Source organism: Macrosteles quadrilineatus, unplaced genomic scaffold, assembly GCF_028750875.1.
Source record: "Macrosteles quadrilineatus isolate MER2022 unplaced genomic scaffold, UCM_ALF_1.0 Scaffold_1__1_contigs__length_201487025, whole genome shotgun sequence".
Lineage (NCBI taxonomy): Eukaryota > Metazoa > Arthropoda > Insecta > Hemiptera > Cicadellidae > Macrosteles > Macrosteles quadrilineatus.
The window spans coordinates 142,622,684-142,639,171 of NW_026542594.1; the positions used below are offsets into that span (position 1 = coordinate 142,622,684).

Genomic DNA, 16,488 nt, shown 5'->3' on the forward strand with positions numbered 1-16,488 from the left:
TCCTTATCGGACTATTTAAATTTTATTTTTAAAGATAAAAAGTAACTTCAATATAGTGTAGTGTAGTTGTGGCTTGACGGACAGTACTACATACAGATGTAATGAAAATTGTGTAACATGGACAAGGTAAATATATTTCATCGCTCACACAATAATTACCAGTTCAATGGGTGTCATGTCATGTACGTGTGGTACAAGATCAGTAAATGCCTCTCTCCATCAGTCAGCGTCGGATACACATTTGTCACTGTCATCCTGTAGCGATAAAAACTTTGTACTGCTAAAAAGTTGAATACTCAGCCAACGAAACTTAGAGGGTTCTTTTTTCAACAATTTTCCACAAACACTTAAATAATGAAAATGTTACATATTATTTATATAAACTTGAAACCACGCTACGATGGATCCACACGATACAAGTGTAATTTTGTAAAATGACAATAATGCTTCTATCTAATTCATAGTTCATTATAGTTCATTACGTTGACTTGTAACGGAATATGTTCAATCAGGGGTTTTGTAAGGTTAAAATAATATATAACTTGGTGAAACCCGTCGAAATTCCAGGCGGTTGGTTACTTACGAGGCTTACGTTTACAAAAACTTTAACATTTAGCTATGTTTAGTTAGTAATAAATAAGTTAATAAATGAATTTTACAAATAAGAATGACTATTGTGCAAGTTACAAAATATGGTGTGATTGTTCATTCGATAAAATATTTCCAGTATGTCATCGGAGTTATTATTAGTATGTTAACTGGTTTTATCTCATTTTTGAAGAACACTTAGATAGTATTTAGATCTTGTGGATAGATCTTTTGTGGTAAACACTTCCGCGATTTCGTCAGTGCTAGACAGATTAAATCTATGTTTTTATTTGAGAAAAAACATGCGTTGAGAAGGCACGTTCTAACTTCAAAGGGAGGTCTATCCTTATGCTGTGTAAGTTGAATTTTTTCTTTAATCAAATCGGTCATCATCATACCGTACTTCTGTGCCAATGATTTGTTATATAGCATAATTTTGAGAGATTTGACCGTGCGGTTGCTGTTAAAGCTAGACTTCCTTGACATCTGGATGTCAGTTGTCTTAGCCTTATCAATTACATGAAGTTGTCAACATATTCTCTCTTCGGAATGTTCTAGGTAGTGGAATATACTTGTAAACCTGGTTTCCAATCTTGAACTGTTATTGGCCACGTGCTATATGGTCGAACGGCTTGATTGGCAACATATAATGAAAAATGAACATAGCAATGCTGCATTTCCAAAAATCAAATACTGTAAATTGGCTGTTATGTGAATACCGACAAATTGTTGTTAATTAAGGAATCTTGTAAAGGATGATGACATATAGTTTAAGAGAAACATGACCTTCCTGTGTCAGCAGCTGCTTAAATGGTAATTACTATTAGTGCACATTATTTACAGTCAAAATGCAGTGTTATTTTAAAAAATCTCACTTAAGAGCAAGTTAAGTGGGTCACGGTTCGTAATAGGCCACTGCAAATCATCTGTCAAGATGACATCTTAGGCAAGATTTCTGTGTTCGGATGTTATTAGACACGATAAGAACACAATGACTTTCTTCTGCAGATGAAGAATCTGTTGGTTAATACACATATAAGCCGAATTATGATTGTTACAATCCAAAAGAATTTCATTTGCTGTAGCCTGTTTATTTTGTAGTATCGTGCTAGAGAATATTTTTATGTAACTATTAGGGTACAAAATACAAAAACATAATCAATGGTATGTTTTTAGGCTGCTGTTCGGCGCTTTTTGAGAATATTTTGTTAGAAATTAACACAGAAAACGTACTACTATAACCCAGAATGCCAACCGCATGGTAAAAAGCATTAAGCGGTTTGAGAGAGCTTTGCCTGTCAATCCGTAGGCAGCGCCACCAGCGTTGCCATGCAATAGCATAGCAACGCTGGTGGCGCTGCCTACGGATTGACAGGCAAAGCTCTATCAAACCGCTTAATGCTTTTTACCATGCGGTTGGCATTCTGGGTTATAGTAGTACGTTTTCTGTGATATTAACTAAATGGTTTTTGTTGTTGAGTAGCGTTAGTAAACCTACTCAACCCTTTTTTGTTTGTCTAATAACATTCAAAGGCTCTCTGAGAGTTCTTATATTTGTATATCCATATTATGTTTTCACTAAGCTGAATGATTACATCGAAGCAACCTCTCTGAAAAGTCAGAAGTAAATTCCAATTTTCCAGCTTGATGAATTTTCAAATCATTCACACATTTCTTCTAAAAAATATAAAAAATGCAAACCAGTTGCTGCAAACCAAAATTGATATGCCAAAATATTGACACCGCTTATATCTTCAACGGTCCCTTCTGCACTTGTATAATTTTGTATTGTAGTCTATTAGACAATCGAACAATAATCTCATAAATCTATAATGGTCTGTCTTGAATAGTATGATAAAATATAGGCAAAAGTGGTATAAAAGGCGGAAACCAACCCGTACAATAGATATAAGTGAACTAGATAAGACGTTGTATTAGTAGTCAAAGATAAGACATAATTTTAAAAGTTACTGTGATGATAAGATTTTCCTCTGATTTTTTAATAGAACATTATATTGCAAAACATGACACGATGCAGAAGATAATCAATTTTAAAATCATAAAAAAACTTATAAAAAAAAAACAAATACTTAATTTAGAAAAATTACTTATATAACATGTTGCTTAAATACAAATTAAATATTAACTGCTGTGTCATTACAAAGTAGTGTAAAATTATCCATAAGGTCAACATGTAAACAAATCTGGGAAGGGAACTCTACAGGCCTATGGGGCAGAGAACCAAGGGAATTTACCTCGTTTATCCTTTGATCGCTCATCTACAGACAAAGAGCTTTCTTTAGACCCCTCTACCAGGTTTCTACGCCCGGCCGTTCTTTCGAATTAGTGGAAACAAAGAATAACGTTCAAAAATAGATAATATATATAATGCATCAAATATATTACCCAGTGTTCGGTAAATGATCTTTATGTTGGCTCGTATAATGATGTTGGTGATGTTCCTCCAGCCTTCAAACCTCAGAGGAAATGTGTCAAGCAAGTCATAGGTACATACAGTAATATGATCCTTGAGCCTTTGTATTATGAAATGCTCCGTGTGTTCGCTTATTTTGAGAGCTTAGTAACTACATAGCTTTACTACGTCGGTAGCAAGCTCAGGACCGAAGCATAAAGAACGAGCCGAAGGTGGCATATGGCTCCAACAAAAACTTAAACAAATTAATCTAAAATTAAGGGAAAGATGAATTATTGCCATGGGGAAGTAATATAGATTTTTGTTCAAAACCTTTGAGCTTAAAGTTAATATTAAAAATTAATATTGTAGATTCAAATATTTCAACAATTAATCAAGGTACTATTTGTAAAACCTAAAAGGTAAAACAACAGGTGGTAGGTTGAAAAGCTCTAGAGGAGTTAGACGAATTATATTTATCAAGGAATTTTATTTATTAAGGCGTTACTGTATTTTCGTTACTGAACTAAGAACTTTAATATATTATAATCTATATATATAAAAGGCAAAGCCCTCACTGACTCACTGACTCACTCATCACTAATTCTCCCACTTCCCATTTACCTAGGAAGCTGAAATTTGGTACACTGATTCTTTAGGCATTAAATAGGAAAACTAAGCTATTTTTATTCTGATCGGACTCTCGGGCTCCGCTCCAGTGGCTCTGGAGTTTCCCATGTTAACCTTATGAGTACTCATATTTAAATGGAATTAATGAATCTTAACAGCTGTTTCAATTAAACAAGTTGGTTCTGTTCTATGATGTGCAATTAGCATTTAAGTTACAAGGATTACCAACAGGGTGCAGCACACTATTATTTTTTTTAATTTATGACTACAGACATCTAATTTGCAACCAAAAGGTGAGTGAGCGTGGCGAACGAACTTCAACCTGGAGGCGAGTTAGCGTAGCAAACGAGCTAACCTGAAGACAAGTGAGCGCAGCGAACGAGCTCCAACCTAAAGGTGAGTGAGCGTAGCGAACGAACTTCATTTTAATATACATCCATAACACTTTGGTTAAAACAAAACAAAATTTAACCTCTAACCATTCATCTGGATTGGTCTAATAATACATGTTCTGATAAAATCTAATGGAATATGAAAGTTATTGTTATTAAAATAAACAAAGACAAATTGTGGAGGTAAATGGTACTTTTAAGACCCATTCATCCAATTTTGTTCGCTCATTCACCGCTAAGTCTAAATGTGACTGTCACATTTCAACACCTTTTGCACTTAAAACACCAATCGCAAACCCTTACCGTTTCCATTCACGTATCCCTCTTATGAATTTACGTCAACCTTTACAGTGTTGTATTACCTTAAAAGACAAGTGTAGTTGTGGTTTGTTTGTAGTTTCCAAAATAGTTATTTGTGTAATGAGTGGGTGAAGTGGCACTTTGATGCAAGAGAAATCAAGAGAAATGTTTACGCACAAGCCATAGGCAAGTAAAGGCAGTTTACACTCGTGTTACATATTATATTTTTCCTACAGTTACTAGGTATAATTCATACAAATAATTAGTCTCTCAAACACTGTACAACACATTTTTAGGTTAGGTTAAATCCAAACATTGAACGAAATTGGAAACACTGCACCAGCTGATCGTAGTCGTAATATTTTTAATGTGGCCAACTTATTTTCAAGCGTACACAGATTACGTGCATAATAAAAGCACGCTGTTTTGTGTTGTTTGGTTGGAATACTGGTGTGCGCCAAAATAAAAGCTGTGCGCTAAAGTAAGGCTTTCTGTACTATAATCTGTGCAAGGAAGCCCACTTTGTCGGGTGACTGTAGGAAAAAGTGACAAATACTTTTGTAACAAAATATATTTATAAATTTAATCCTAAATCAACCATATAAAATGTTAAATAGTTATTTATGAACAGACGAAAGATTAAATTCAGCACGTGATGATACTTAATATTCATTCCTATCATCCCTATAATGACAATTGCAGTGCAAACTGCGAGTTATCGTTTGTTAATAATTCAATATGTGAAGTGTCGGGTCATTTGTGGTGACAACTTTATTTTATAACTAGCAACTTTACCCCTTTTAACTAGCCATACTATTAACTTTAGTAATATATTTACAATAGGAAACTTGATAAAGAATTAAATATAGTTCTTTATGTAAGCTTTCAACCTACCACCCTTTACAAAAATATGACGAAACTACTTAATAATCATTATGGTACTTATTTAATCTCACATAAATATAGTGCCCTGCGAAGAGGTTTGAAAGTTTGATTTTACATTACGTGCCCAATTGTGTACAAAAAGGTTAGAGATTTATTTAAAAATACGAATTGTGTAATTAAAAGTGAACATTTATGCTTTTTAACATTTAAAGGAACATCACGGTGTCATATTAAATACATTTTATCAATTTGTTTCCCATAAATAGCCCTTCCTTTAGCTATCGACTTATCAGAAAAAAATGAGGTAATGAATTATGAAAGTAATTTTTAAGGGAAAGCGGTAAATATATAAAAAAACTGAGGGTTTTTCTAAAAATTAAAGAACGCTGAAATGTTCATATATTTTTTGAACCCTACTCTATAAATTTATTGTGAAAATATTCCATAATGTCGGCACATAATTGGCGAAAGCACATAATAATTAAACGTTTAAACCTTTTTTCATGGGAGACCCAGTAAATCTAATCGCACTAATTTTGATACATTCGGAATAATGTGCCGAAATATTGTTTTCACCTCTACAATTTATTGACCAAGCCAATACTAGATTTCTGTTTAATTACCGTCCCTAAATATTATAAGCTAAGTATAATATTTACGTTATCGAAATATTTCGAAATCTCTCTCCATAACTCTTAACCTAGATTATCAACAACACTAGAGGTGTTTAAATTATGCATTGCTTTATTTTATTTTTATTTTATGTAATTGCAGTGCGGAATTTTCTGTTAAATAAACTATTTTCCTACAGTTACCTAACAATGTACATGTTCTCTCACTGATTTGAGAAAGCAAAGTGGCCAATTCGCTCATCAGTGAGACAATGTTAACATTGTCTCACTCTAATTACTTTGTCTCACTCCAGATTTGCAGCGTGAAGGCACGAAATAGTGAGTGCGTAACATGCAGGCAACGTCGTATGCGCGCGAAATACGTTGGCAGCACTGGCTGTAAATCAGCTGGTCAGCTGTTGTACTGTTGTATTTGTCACTTCACATTAAATGTTATATTAAAAGTTCACTTCTGTGTAAAAATAGGTTTTGTTTCTTCACAAATTTATTTGTTTTATGGTAACTGTAGGAAAAGTATAATGTGCAACTCGAGTTCAAAGTACAATTGCCTCACTCGAGAAACCATTCCTCACTCGCCTACGGCTCGTGAGTAAGGATTTCTCTCGAGTGAGTCAATTGCTCACTTTTCTCACTAGTTGCACAAATAACTATTGTTCATAGGCTGTTGCCTAAAACAATCCTTATATTAAAAGCTTATTTAACGGAAACGGCCACTTTAACTACGGTTATATAAGTCAAGCTGGAGAGCTTTATCATATATTAGTTTCTAAAGGGATTTGCGCCTGTTGGCATAGACATCTCTAATACAAAACCGTTGGTGTGTGGCAACATAGCACCGGGATGGATATCGCCATCGTAATAACAGGAATAAGGAAATTGTAAGCATTAACATTGCTTATACTGCATTATAAATTAGTGTAAACAGCTGTTTTCAGAATCGCGAACTGCGGTGTCCACTTTTTTCTCGCCAGAGTTGTATTAGAGATGGCTATGTTGTTGGCGTCGGTATATAATGTACTTTGGATATGTCGTCTGCAAAATTGTGAAAATCAACGAGGTAATATGATAGTTTTCATAAATACTAATAGGCACACACTCCAAAAATGTCATGACTAGGTTATCTTTTATTGAATTTACGGATTTGATTGAAGAGTTACAAAACTCCTTGTATAATTGAGGGGGGGGGGGGCTGAAAACTTTCTGATCCGATATCTATGATGGTATCAAAACAATTTTAAAATGGCAAACTAATGAAGTAATTGATATTTTTTTAACAACAGGTTTGTTGTTTTTTAAAAGTATACTTATTAGAGGCATATTTTTACTATTTACTGAAATAATTTAAGTTTATCCTAAGGACTTCTGGAAAGTTATTTTGTAAGGTATGGAAAAGGGTGTCACATAATCCGTCATCTCAAACTGGATGTCAGTTCTCGGGAAGCTTGGTAAATACTCCAGCAAGTTTGTACTTCTGTTACAGGAGCTATTTTGAGGTGTTGAATTTTCATTTCATGTTTCAGAACTGACTTGATAAGAGCAACAGTAACAAGACACATGTATAATCTGGGTCATCGTGTTGATACAAATACAACGTACTTCATAACATATTCGTGTTTTAATGTACTATCTCATTTTCCTTGTTTTCTACATAACAAATTAATTATTAAATTATTTTCCTCTTCTTAAACTTAATTCAAGCTTGGTCATGACTTAAGGTATTAGGTAAAAAGTATTAAAACATATTATTTTACAAGGTGTAAAATATGTTTAATAGATAATTAATAGAATGTTTTGGGAAATGATTAGCGTAAATTGATGCATTAGCTTTTGCAAAATTCCTTAAACCTATATACTTTTTTTATGGACTATAGAGGATAGAGGGCGCATTTATGTTATTATGACAGTAGGTTACAGCCGGCAAACCAAACTGCAGTTTATTGTAGTTATTTTGTTCAATGACAATATATAAAACTAAGAATGCTATTATAGGTTGTAATTCAATAAAAATGATATATCAATTTGTCTCTTCATAATATTGTACAAAATTGTTGAAAGCCAAAACATACATCTCATTTCATCAGTGGTGATTTTTTTTTTAGATCCTTATAGTATCTAATAATATTTACCTATTCCGTTAAGGTAATTCGATTAACGTTAAGCTGACTTCGATCATAAAATTAAAGTAAGGGTTGAGCAAACTAACATTTTATGTAACGAGAGTGGAGAATAATGATATTAGGGTCTGGAGGGACTGGCCCTCATTGAGCGTCGTTTCTCTGCATAGAGGAGACTCTCGCCTTCTACACGGATGTAAAGACATAATTTATGCAAGTGGTTGTCATGTTAAGTAGCTTAGTTGAAACCTCTGAGTATACAGGTAACGGCTGTGAGTTTCTCTAATTGACGTTCTTAGAATCGTATGTATTACTTTCGACCCCATGTTTTATCCATTACAAATGAAAACAGTTTAGGAGTACTGTATACAAATACCATAATTGTAAGTTTTACTCTTATAAAAATACAGGATGTAAAATGTATCTATCTTTGCCTCAGTATTGTTCCGATAAAATTAATTATTTGTATATGATGTTTGGCCAAATGTTTTTTAAGACTTGTTAGTCACTCTTATACGTTTTTTCAGCGTATTTATAAGGAACATTACATCGAATAAGTTTTAAGTTCTCTTTTTTTATGAAATAGGTTTGAGTGTATGTTTGATTTTTTAAAGACGGGGTAAATCATTAGTATCCTCTGAGAACAGTCTTTGGTTAATCTCATTTAACAAAATCTTATTTTGCAATATATTTATAATATATGAAAACAGTAACATGGTAGGTAACTTTATGAATGTAAGCAGCAGTTATGATTCTTATATATGTTTATTTTGTTGTTACTTTTGTAACCAACAAACCTCAGCATGTTCATTAATATAAACATTTAGAACATCTAATAATATACTACATATGATAAGCACAACTATAAGTGAAAGGCGATAAAGTAAAGATGTGGCATTTTTATAGTCGTAAGGGCTTATAAAAGAATGGTAAAAGTCAAATTATAAAGACATTTTTATAACTAATATCATTGTAAGAATGATTACCTCAGTAGGCCTATCTCCATTTTTTACCCTTCCCCTTTTAGCTACGAGACCTTGAAGTTCAGTAGTTGCGTGATGTGCTGATACAAATGTATACCACTGTAAAACTATAGGATTATAAGTAGACGCATACAGTTTCTTGTTTTGAACGTTCAAGTAAATCTTGAACAAAAGAAAGCTTTTGACAAAACACGAGTCAAAAGGTACCCTGAAATTCCAGGCAGCCAAGAGAGACATTTGTCTAAGAGTTTGGGATGGAAAGTAGAAAGTAAATTTTCTATACACTACTTACTGCTTTTCCATATACAAACTACTGTAGGTAGATGAACCTCCCGCTCCGTCAACAAAATTTTGACTTTGTATTGTATAGATTTTAAATTTCAGATTAAGGGGAGTTCTATACTCTCAACCCTACTAAAACTTTACTATTATGTCGGTAGTATAATACAATGAGGATTAAGAGGACACTTAAATGCTAATTACTTTTTAACGAGAGAGGGAAGGGAATGTGGGGTTTGAAAGGCCCTCGACCTTTGCTCTCTGGCCGTTTTGTACAAGTGCTGTCCTAAACACTTTATAAAATAATAAGAAGAATACAGCTTATGGTGACTTACGACTGATAATATTTTTCTGAACTTTAAAGAAACACAACTCTTAAAATGAAGATTACATGTTTTTATTTTATTTTTGATTTTGTTAGTACCAACTCAAATACAAAGTATTTTTAAATTAGTACAATACTAATCCAATGCAATCTGAGCAAGAGTTTAAAATCCCTGTAGTTTACATTTGTCCAGAATAAGTATGTTAAAAGAAGAGGTTTAAACTTTGGTTTCATCCGATTCTTCCATTTTGTTACACCTCACATAATATATTAGGCTGGAGGGACCTAACCAGTTAGGGGGTTGTTAACTAACCATTACAACCGTGTTTACCACTGTTTCTTGGGACGATAAATCGTTCTTTGTAGAATATATTCGTTAGACAACTAGATAATAAACTAGCAGAGTACCCATTATTATCTGGAAAAATATTTAGGATTTGGGGTAGTAATCTAAAAGTATTATTAAACAATTATGGGACATAACAAAAGGTTTAAACATTTTATAATTTGTAAAAATGTACATTTAGTAATTGCTTTAAAAATATATATATATACAATACACAATCCTAATTTCAATACGCAGGAAAATGTTTTGTTCTTTTGGATAGGCTAAAAGGTGTTTTATAAAACTATCCCAATCCCAGTAAATCTTAATTGTGCGTTAGTACGACGGGTCTGGGGAGGAGGGACCGTTTACTGGGCATATCAATAAGAACTTGCCAAACAACTTTAACGGTCCTTCAAACTCAATACAGTATTGTCAAATAATGGATTAGAGATTGGGAACTGTGTCCCAACCATTCCTTTAAAGCCGAGATGCAATTCCTAGAATCAATCACAAACACATAGTTGGCACACAATCTTGTTTATACAAAGTTTAATAACTATAACCTATCTCACCTCAAGTTGAGACAAGCTAACTCACCAGAGGGGAGGACCAGTACAATGGCTGGTCCCACCCTGCGAGTAAATTATATGAGTCACGTCTCACTAAATACAAATCTTAGAAGTAGAAATGTTTAAGGTAATTAGAAAAACTAAATTAAATACTATACCCAGATCTTGTTCATAACATACAACTGGACTGACATTGTTGTAAAGCACAAAAATACTACGAGTACTTGAAAATTTGGTGTTTCCCTATTTGCATGATGTTAGTGAAACTCTGAATTATTCAGATTTAAATTAACCACAACGCTTGCAACATCCCCCCGTGTTGACAATGCTTCTCGTCCATGCTTATGGCACGTTTTCTCATCATATTTACCAGTAAATATTTCTGATTGTGATAGTTTTAATTTTGGTAATCCAGCTGCGAATAGTATCCTTATTTTTAATCAGTTCTTATGTTATATTTGAGTTTCAGACACCTAGATTTTGTGGATACATTTTTTACATATGGAATGTATGCAGTGTTCCGGGGTTTTATTTCAGTGCAGGGTTGCTTTAAAATATTTACTTTATTTAAGCTCTTTAGACCTTATCATACACAAAAGAAGTTTACAACAATTTTCTTTAAATGTGTTTGTATGGTTTCCAGTTCTGTTTTTAGAATATTATATGTACAAAAAATAAACCAGTGGCCCATCTAGACATGTGTAGGTTGATTGGAAGTAAATTTTAGGTACTGACATGAAGCAGTAGTTAAAATGGTATAAGATTACCTGTTTCTGTCTATGATCCTAATTTGTAGTATGAGCTACCGGTTTCGAGGTTATAACCTCATCATCAGGCTCTTGTCACTCTTGCGAGGTCGTCGAGTTTTACAAACACACAAAACACTGACATTTAAATAAATAAAAACATTGACGGATACGATACGAATACTATTTAACATTTAACATAAAAATCTGGAACTAGTTCCCACACGACGCGGCACGGGCAAACGTTTTGTCATGACTCAAGTTTTTAGAGTTAAATTTTATATTAATTTTACAGTTTTAAAAATTATGTGAGGTGTTTATGTATATTTTTTGTATTTTAACGTAAAATCTGTGCCATGGTACAAACTACTTCCTAAATATATCTTAGGCTCATCAATATGTAACGAGAGTAGAGTTATGGCAAATCAACAATATATTGTATTGCCAAAATAAAGAATGAAATAATAGTTAAATGTGTGTTTTTTTTTTAAGTAGGTCTACTGTTAAATACTGTTGCTAGAACCCAGCAAGAGCCTATTATAAGGCAGCTGAAAAGAAGAAAGTGGAGGTGGATCGGGCATATCCTACGACAATCTCAGGATACAGTGGCGAGACAGGCCTTGGACTGGAACCCCCAAGGAAGCAGAAGACGAGGGAGACCAAGAACCACTTGGAGGCGGACGGTGGAGAGAGAGTTGGAGGGACGAGGCATGACATGGGCTAGAGCAAAGGAACTGGCAAACCATAGAGACCGCTGGAGAGTGTTCGTCGAGGCCCTATGCTCCCCCTAGGAGCTCAAGGAAATAAGTCAAGTAAGTCAAGTCACTGTTAAATGAATACAAACTTTACATAGATTGCACCGCTAATTAAATAGTACTGATCGACAAAGCACTTTTTCAGTCTTGATTCAAGTAGGGTTGTTTTCAGTAAAACTAAATAAAATATTTTAAATGCTCTTTGATTTATTTGGTATATTTTCCCTAAGGACCTGTGTATGCTATGGAATTATGTTACTCCTTTTGTTGTACTGTTCTAATATGCCATGATAATAGTATAAATAAATACTTTGGGTTGTCTTAACATGTTCAATCCCAACCGGCACACTCCTCTGTATGTAGATTCTCCAAACACACGGGAATGAATGTGTTAATGCTGAAAATCGTGAACAAACTCAAGGAGCTCATACTATCACAGGCGAGCCAGGAGATTGTTGGCGAAAAGCAAAAGATAATAAAATCTGCAGCTTGGTCCTGTTGAGCCTGTGACGGGCCATTTAGTCATTTAGTGTAGTGTATATGGACACGAAAGGTGTAACTAAGAGCTTGCACAATTGGTCGTCGGTTTTTGTATGAATGTACTCCGGCTTGTATCCCTGAATGTAAAGCAATAGTGACATTTTAACTTTGGAATGTGTAAGCTTAAGTGAACATGTATTTCTTTCTCAAATTCTGCTGTTATTGTAAACAAGTGATTACTGTATGGGTTTCTCTGCAGTGACTTTTAACAAAAGGTGAGGGAAAAATATGACGTCCTCATGAACCAATAGTGGTGAATAAGAATCATCGATAAGAACGATAACAACAGTTGTATACACAACACACACACATCACATCATAGTAACTTGCCAAATCCCCGTGGTGCGACCACAACCGTATATCACAGGCACTGATACAATATTCACACAATGCTGCCGTGCCTCTGGGGATACTCCTTGTGTTGCAACAGTTCATTTTTCCTTTTTTGCAACAGTCCTTTTTCACAGTCGAGCTATATGTTTTCTTTACAGATTGAGCCAAGGAGCTACTGACATTATAACAATGTATATTTCTATTTAAATACGCCGTTACCTGTTTACTAGCTGGTTTCACTAGTGTTTTATACGTATACAGTCTTATGAACAATATAACTTTGTTACCATGCAATCAGAATAATAGTGTTTTAATTTTAGAATAAATAAATGATAGAGCTCAAGTATAATTGAACATTTTAAATTCAGTTTTAATATAATCCTCAGTATATTTTTTTACTCTTGAGATTGACTCAACTTTGTAAAAAAAATTAAAATTATTAATTATTTTACGAACTTCCTTCTAAATTTTAAGAAGTTCGTGCCAAAACGGCAAGTGTCGTCCCCACCCCTGGGCTTTGGGGGTGTGAGTGGCACAGGTCAGTAGGGCCTAAGGCACCAGCGTTCGGTCATGCAATCTTATATTTCAGCCCCATCAAACCATTATTACAAAACATTTATTACATAATTCATATTTATTCATAACATTCAGTGCGTCTGCGTACATCGCGGTGCGTACATAGGATTTAGTAAACATTAGTGATTTTTAAAGATAGAAATCAGAAAGCTAAATTTGATTGGATAAATGTTTAGCGAATATTTCCTCCAACGTATGCATCCTTTATCTCTACAGATCTTGGATCTTGTTTACAAATACTGCAGACTCCTAAACAATCTAATCTACTCGTTCAGCCCTTATTCTGGCAAGGGTATGGGTTTCAACTATGTTAACATACTTTAATAATCGTTTACCTTATATTGTTGCAAGGACAAGCATAGTAAGTCGGATGATTAGGCTATATGACACTAATATAATCATTTGTAAATCAATTGTGACCGTCTAATAGTTTGCATTATAGTCATCAATTTTCTCAAAAAGAATGTGCGGTTTTTCGTATTTTATTTATTGGGGCAGAATTAGAATGAGCTTAGTTTCTAAGCAGTTTAACTACCAACTTTAAGTTTCTGTCCAAAATTACAAACCACTTGACAAAAATGTCCATGAATATACTATACATATAGTGCAAATAAAGAAAAATACCAAAAATAAGAGCGAAAAAATAGTGAAAATGAAACGTTACGTCATCAATGTATTATTCATAACCATCATAGGTTTATAAACTGATTAGATCGGGTTGAGGCATTATTTAATCCTGACAAGGGAATAATGAAATTAATCTAGATCATCTCATATGTCACGCAACGTTTTATAGAGTTTACTGTTTTAATATTGCATTAGCTACGGCGTTGTCCGTCACAGTTTTGTGTATACCGCGAGCCGTTAAGTTCGCTTACGATGAAAAACAATCACATGGAACTTGGAGCTACCTATACCGTCATCACATCATTCGACAATTGTTTTGGAAAGAGACCAGAGTGAGTTGTTTTCTACAGTGGCCTATGTTTGTGATTCTAGCCTATACTTGTGATTTGTGTATCCATCGGCATTAAAAATATAACAGTATGCCACAGGATGAATTAATCAACCAAGGCTTTGCTGTCCAGTAAGTCCATAGAAAGATGTACAACAGCAACTCATGTAATAATACACTGCATTCGCTCAACGAAAGAGTGAAGAGACTCGAAGAGCTAATGAGAAGAAAGCAGTTGGAAGGTTTTGAAAATAAAACTGTCTACTTGAGGGTACAAAATGCAAATTATACAACTGGTAAATTGTACAAAGACGAAAAGGAGCTGGTAGAAGTTGAGACTATTAATTATATAACAGACAAAAGCTTAGTTGTAAATGATGTGTCTGATGAAAACAACAAATATGTGTCAGTGTCTGAGCATATATCATTTTACATTAAACGATTTAGGCAAAGGTTAGTGTTCAACGTTCTATGGACCCTAGTACACGCATTGGCAGTAATTGCTAGCTGTTATTACATAAAGACTGCCTTAGACAGTTGGCAATCGTCTCCAGTTGTACAATCTGTTTCCAGCAATCAAGTTAACACTATCAATGTTTCATTCCCTGCCGTTACAACTTGTTGGCCTTTCTACTTTAACCGTGATTACGATTTTAACAACAATATAAACAAATGCCTTGATTGTAAAAACCATGTATGTACCCTCAGAAAAAATACCTGCAAACAAGAGGATATTATGAGACTAATTTTTGCTTACAGATTGTGCGAAAAACATGCTCATGCTAATCCTTTTCCACCGACACTGTTTTCAGAGATGCCTATACCCTTGTTTATTAGTGGAGAAGAGTTTGGTAGATACATGTCTATACTTGTACCGCATTGTGAATCTCATTCGGTAGTGATATCAAACAATTTGGAACCTTCCACGAGATGCGATAGTGACATGTTCCAACAGTTTTACTCAACTAATAAGAGAGTATGTGTAACTTTTAACAGTTTGCGACACAAAGACATATTTGAGGATGGCGTAGTTACAGCTATACCAATGGCCAATACGGTCGCCAAAAAGAGTTCCCATTGGTCCTTTGATAACATGATGGTATTCGATGGTAGTTTGACCACCACGCCCAGATACGGGTTACGTAGATATGTAATATTAATAAATCAACCAACTGATGATTCTGAAAACTCAACTGATGATTGTGAGTACACAAGTGATCTAGTCTCAATAATGATACATAGTCCTAACGAAATACCATTAAATAGTCATAACAAAAAAATATTGGTTTATGAAAAGAAGTCTGTTGAAATCGCTCTAACTCCTATGATTACATTGGCAAAGGACTTGGAGCAATACTCTCCTCAACAAAGAGGATGCTATTTCACCCACGAAAGAAAATTAGCCATGTTTAAATTCTACACGAAGAATAATTGTGAAATTGAATGTGCTATAATGTTTACCATAAATGATTGCGGATGTTCACCTATGTTGTACCCGAGGCCGAACGATTCTGTAAAGGTTTGTGTCGCAGACTGTTTAAACCCAAGGCTTCATGACTGTGGATGTCTGCCGGAATGTAATTCACTCCAGTACGAATATACGACAACGGAAATTCCGTACTCAAATATATTAATTAGAAACCGTACATTTCTGGGTGGGGTAGAAATTTCATTCAGGGACAACTCTATCCATACGAATGCCCGATACAGCATCACAAGCACCAAAGAGTTTCTGGCCTACTCCCTCGGCGTGCTGGGGGCGTTTCTGGGGTTCAGCGTCACCTGCGTGTGGCAACTGGTGTATCTGTTTGTCGCAAGACTTTGGCGACTTGCCAGAAACCCGATAAATAAGGCAATGTTTTCATTTATACGTAGTTCAATCTAAAAATCAACTTTTTACCTTGATTAAGTATTTTTCTTACCTTTCCTGTAAAGATAATATATTTGATTAATTTGTCTTAGTGTGCATTAAAAGTTATTGCATTTTTCTCAAAAATCACAAATTCAAACTTCCATTGCATATGGGTAGACATAGGTTTTATCCTAATGGCTCTGTACTATTACTATTGGAAATTTAACGATACATGTAAAATGTGAACAAAATCAAATGAAACAATGTTTAGTGCACTCAAAATATCAAAAACC

General features: G+C 34.2%; 1 protein-coding gene across 1 annotated transcript; it reads left to right on the top strand.

The window, feature by feature from the left end:
* The first annotated feature begins 15,667 nt into the window (after positions 1-15,667).
* Positions 15,668-16,228, top strand: LOC129001156 (pickpocket protein 11-like). The gene has a single exon (XM_054428370.1). It carries the CDS (start codon positions 15,668-15,670, stop codon positions 16,226-16,228), a length of 561 nt encoding a protein of 186 aa, XP_054284345.1.
* Positions 16,229-16,488: the final 260 nt, after the last annotated feature.

What these genes read in the sequence shown, in the direction of transcription:
- LOC129001156 (XM_054428370.1), top strand. Translation starts at nt 15,668, where the DNA reads ATGATTACATTGGCAAAGGACTTGGAGCAATACTCTCCTCAACAAAGA.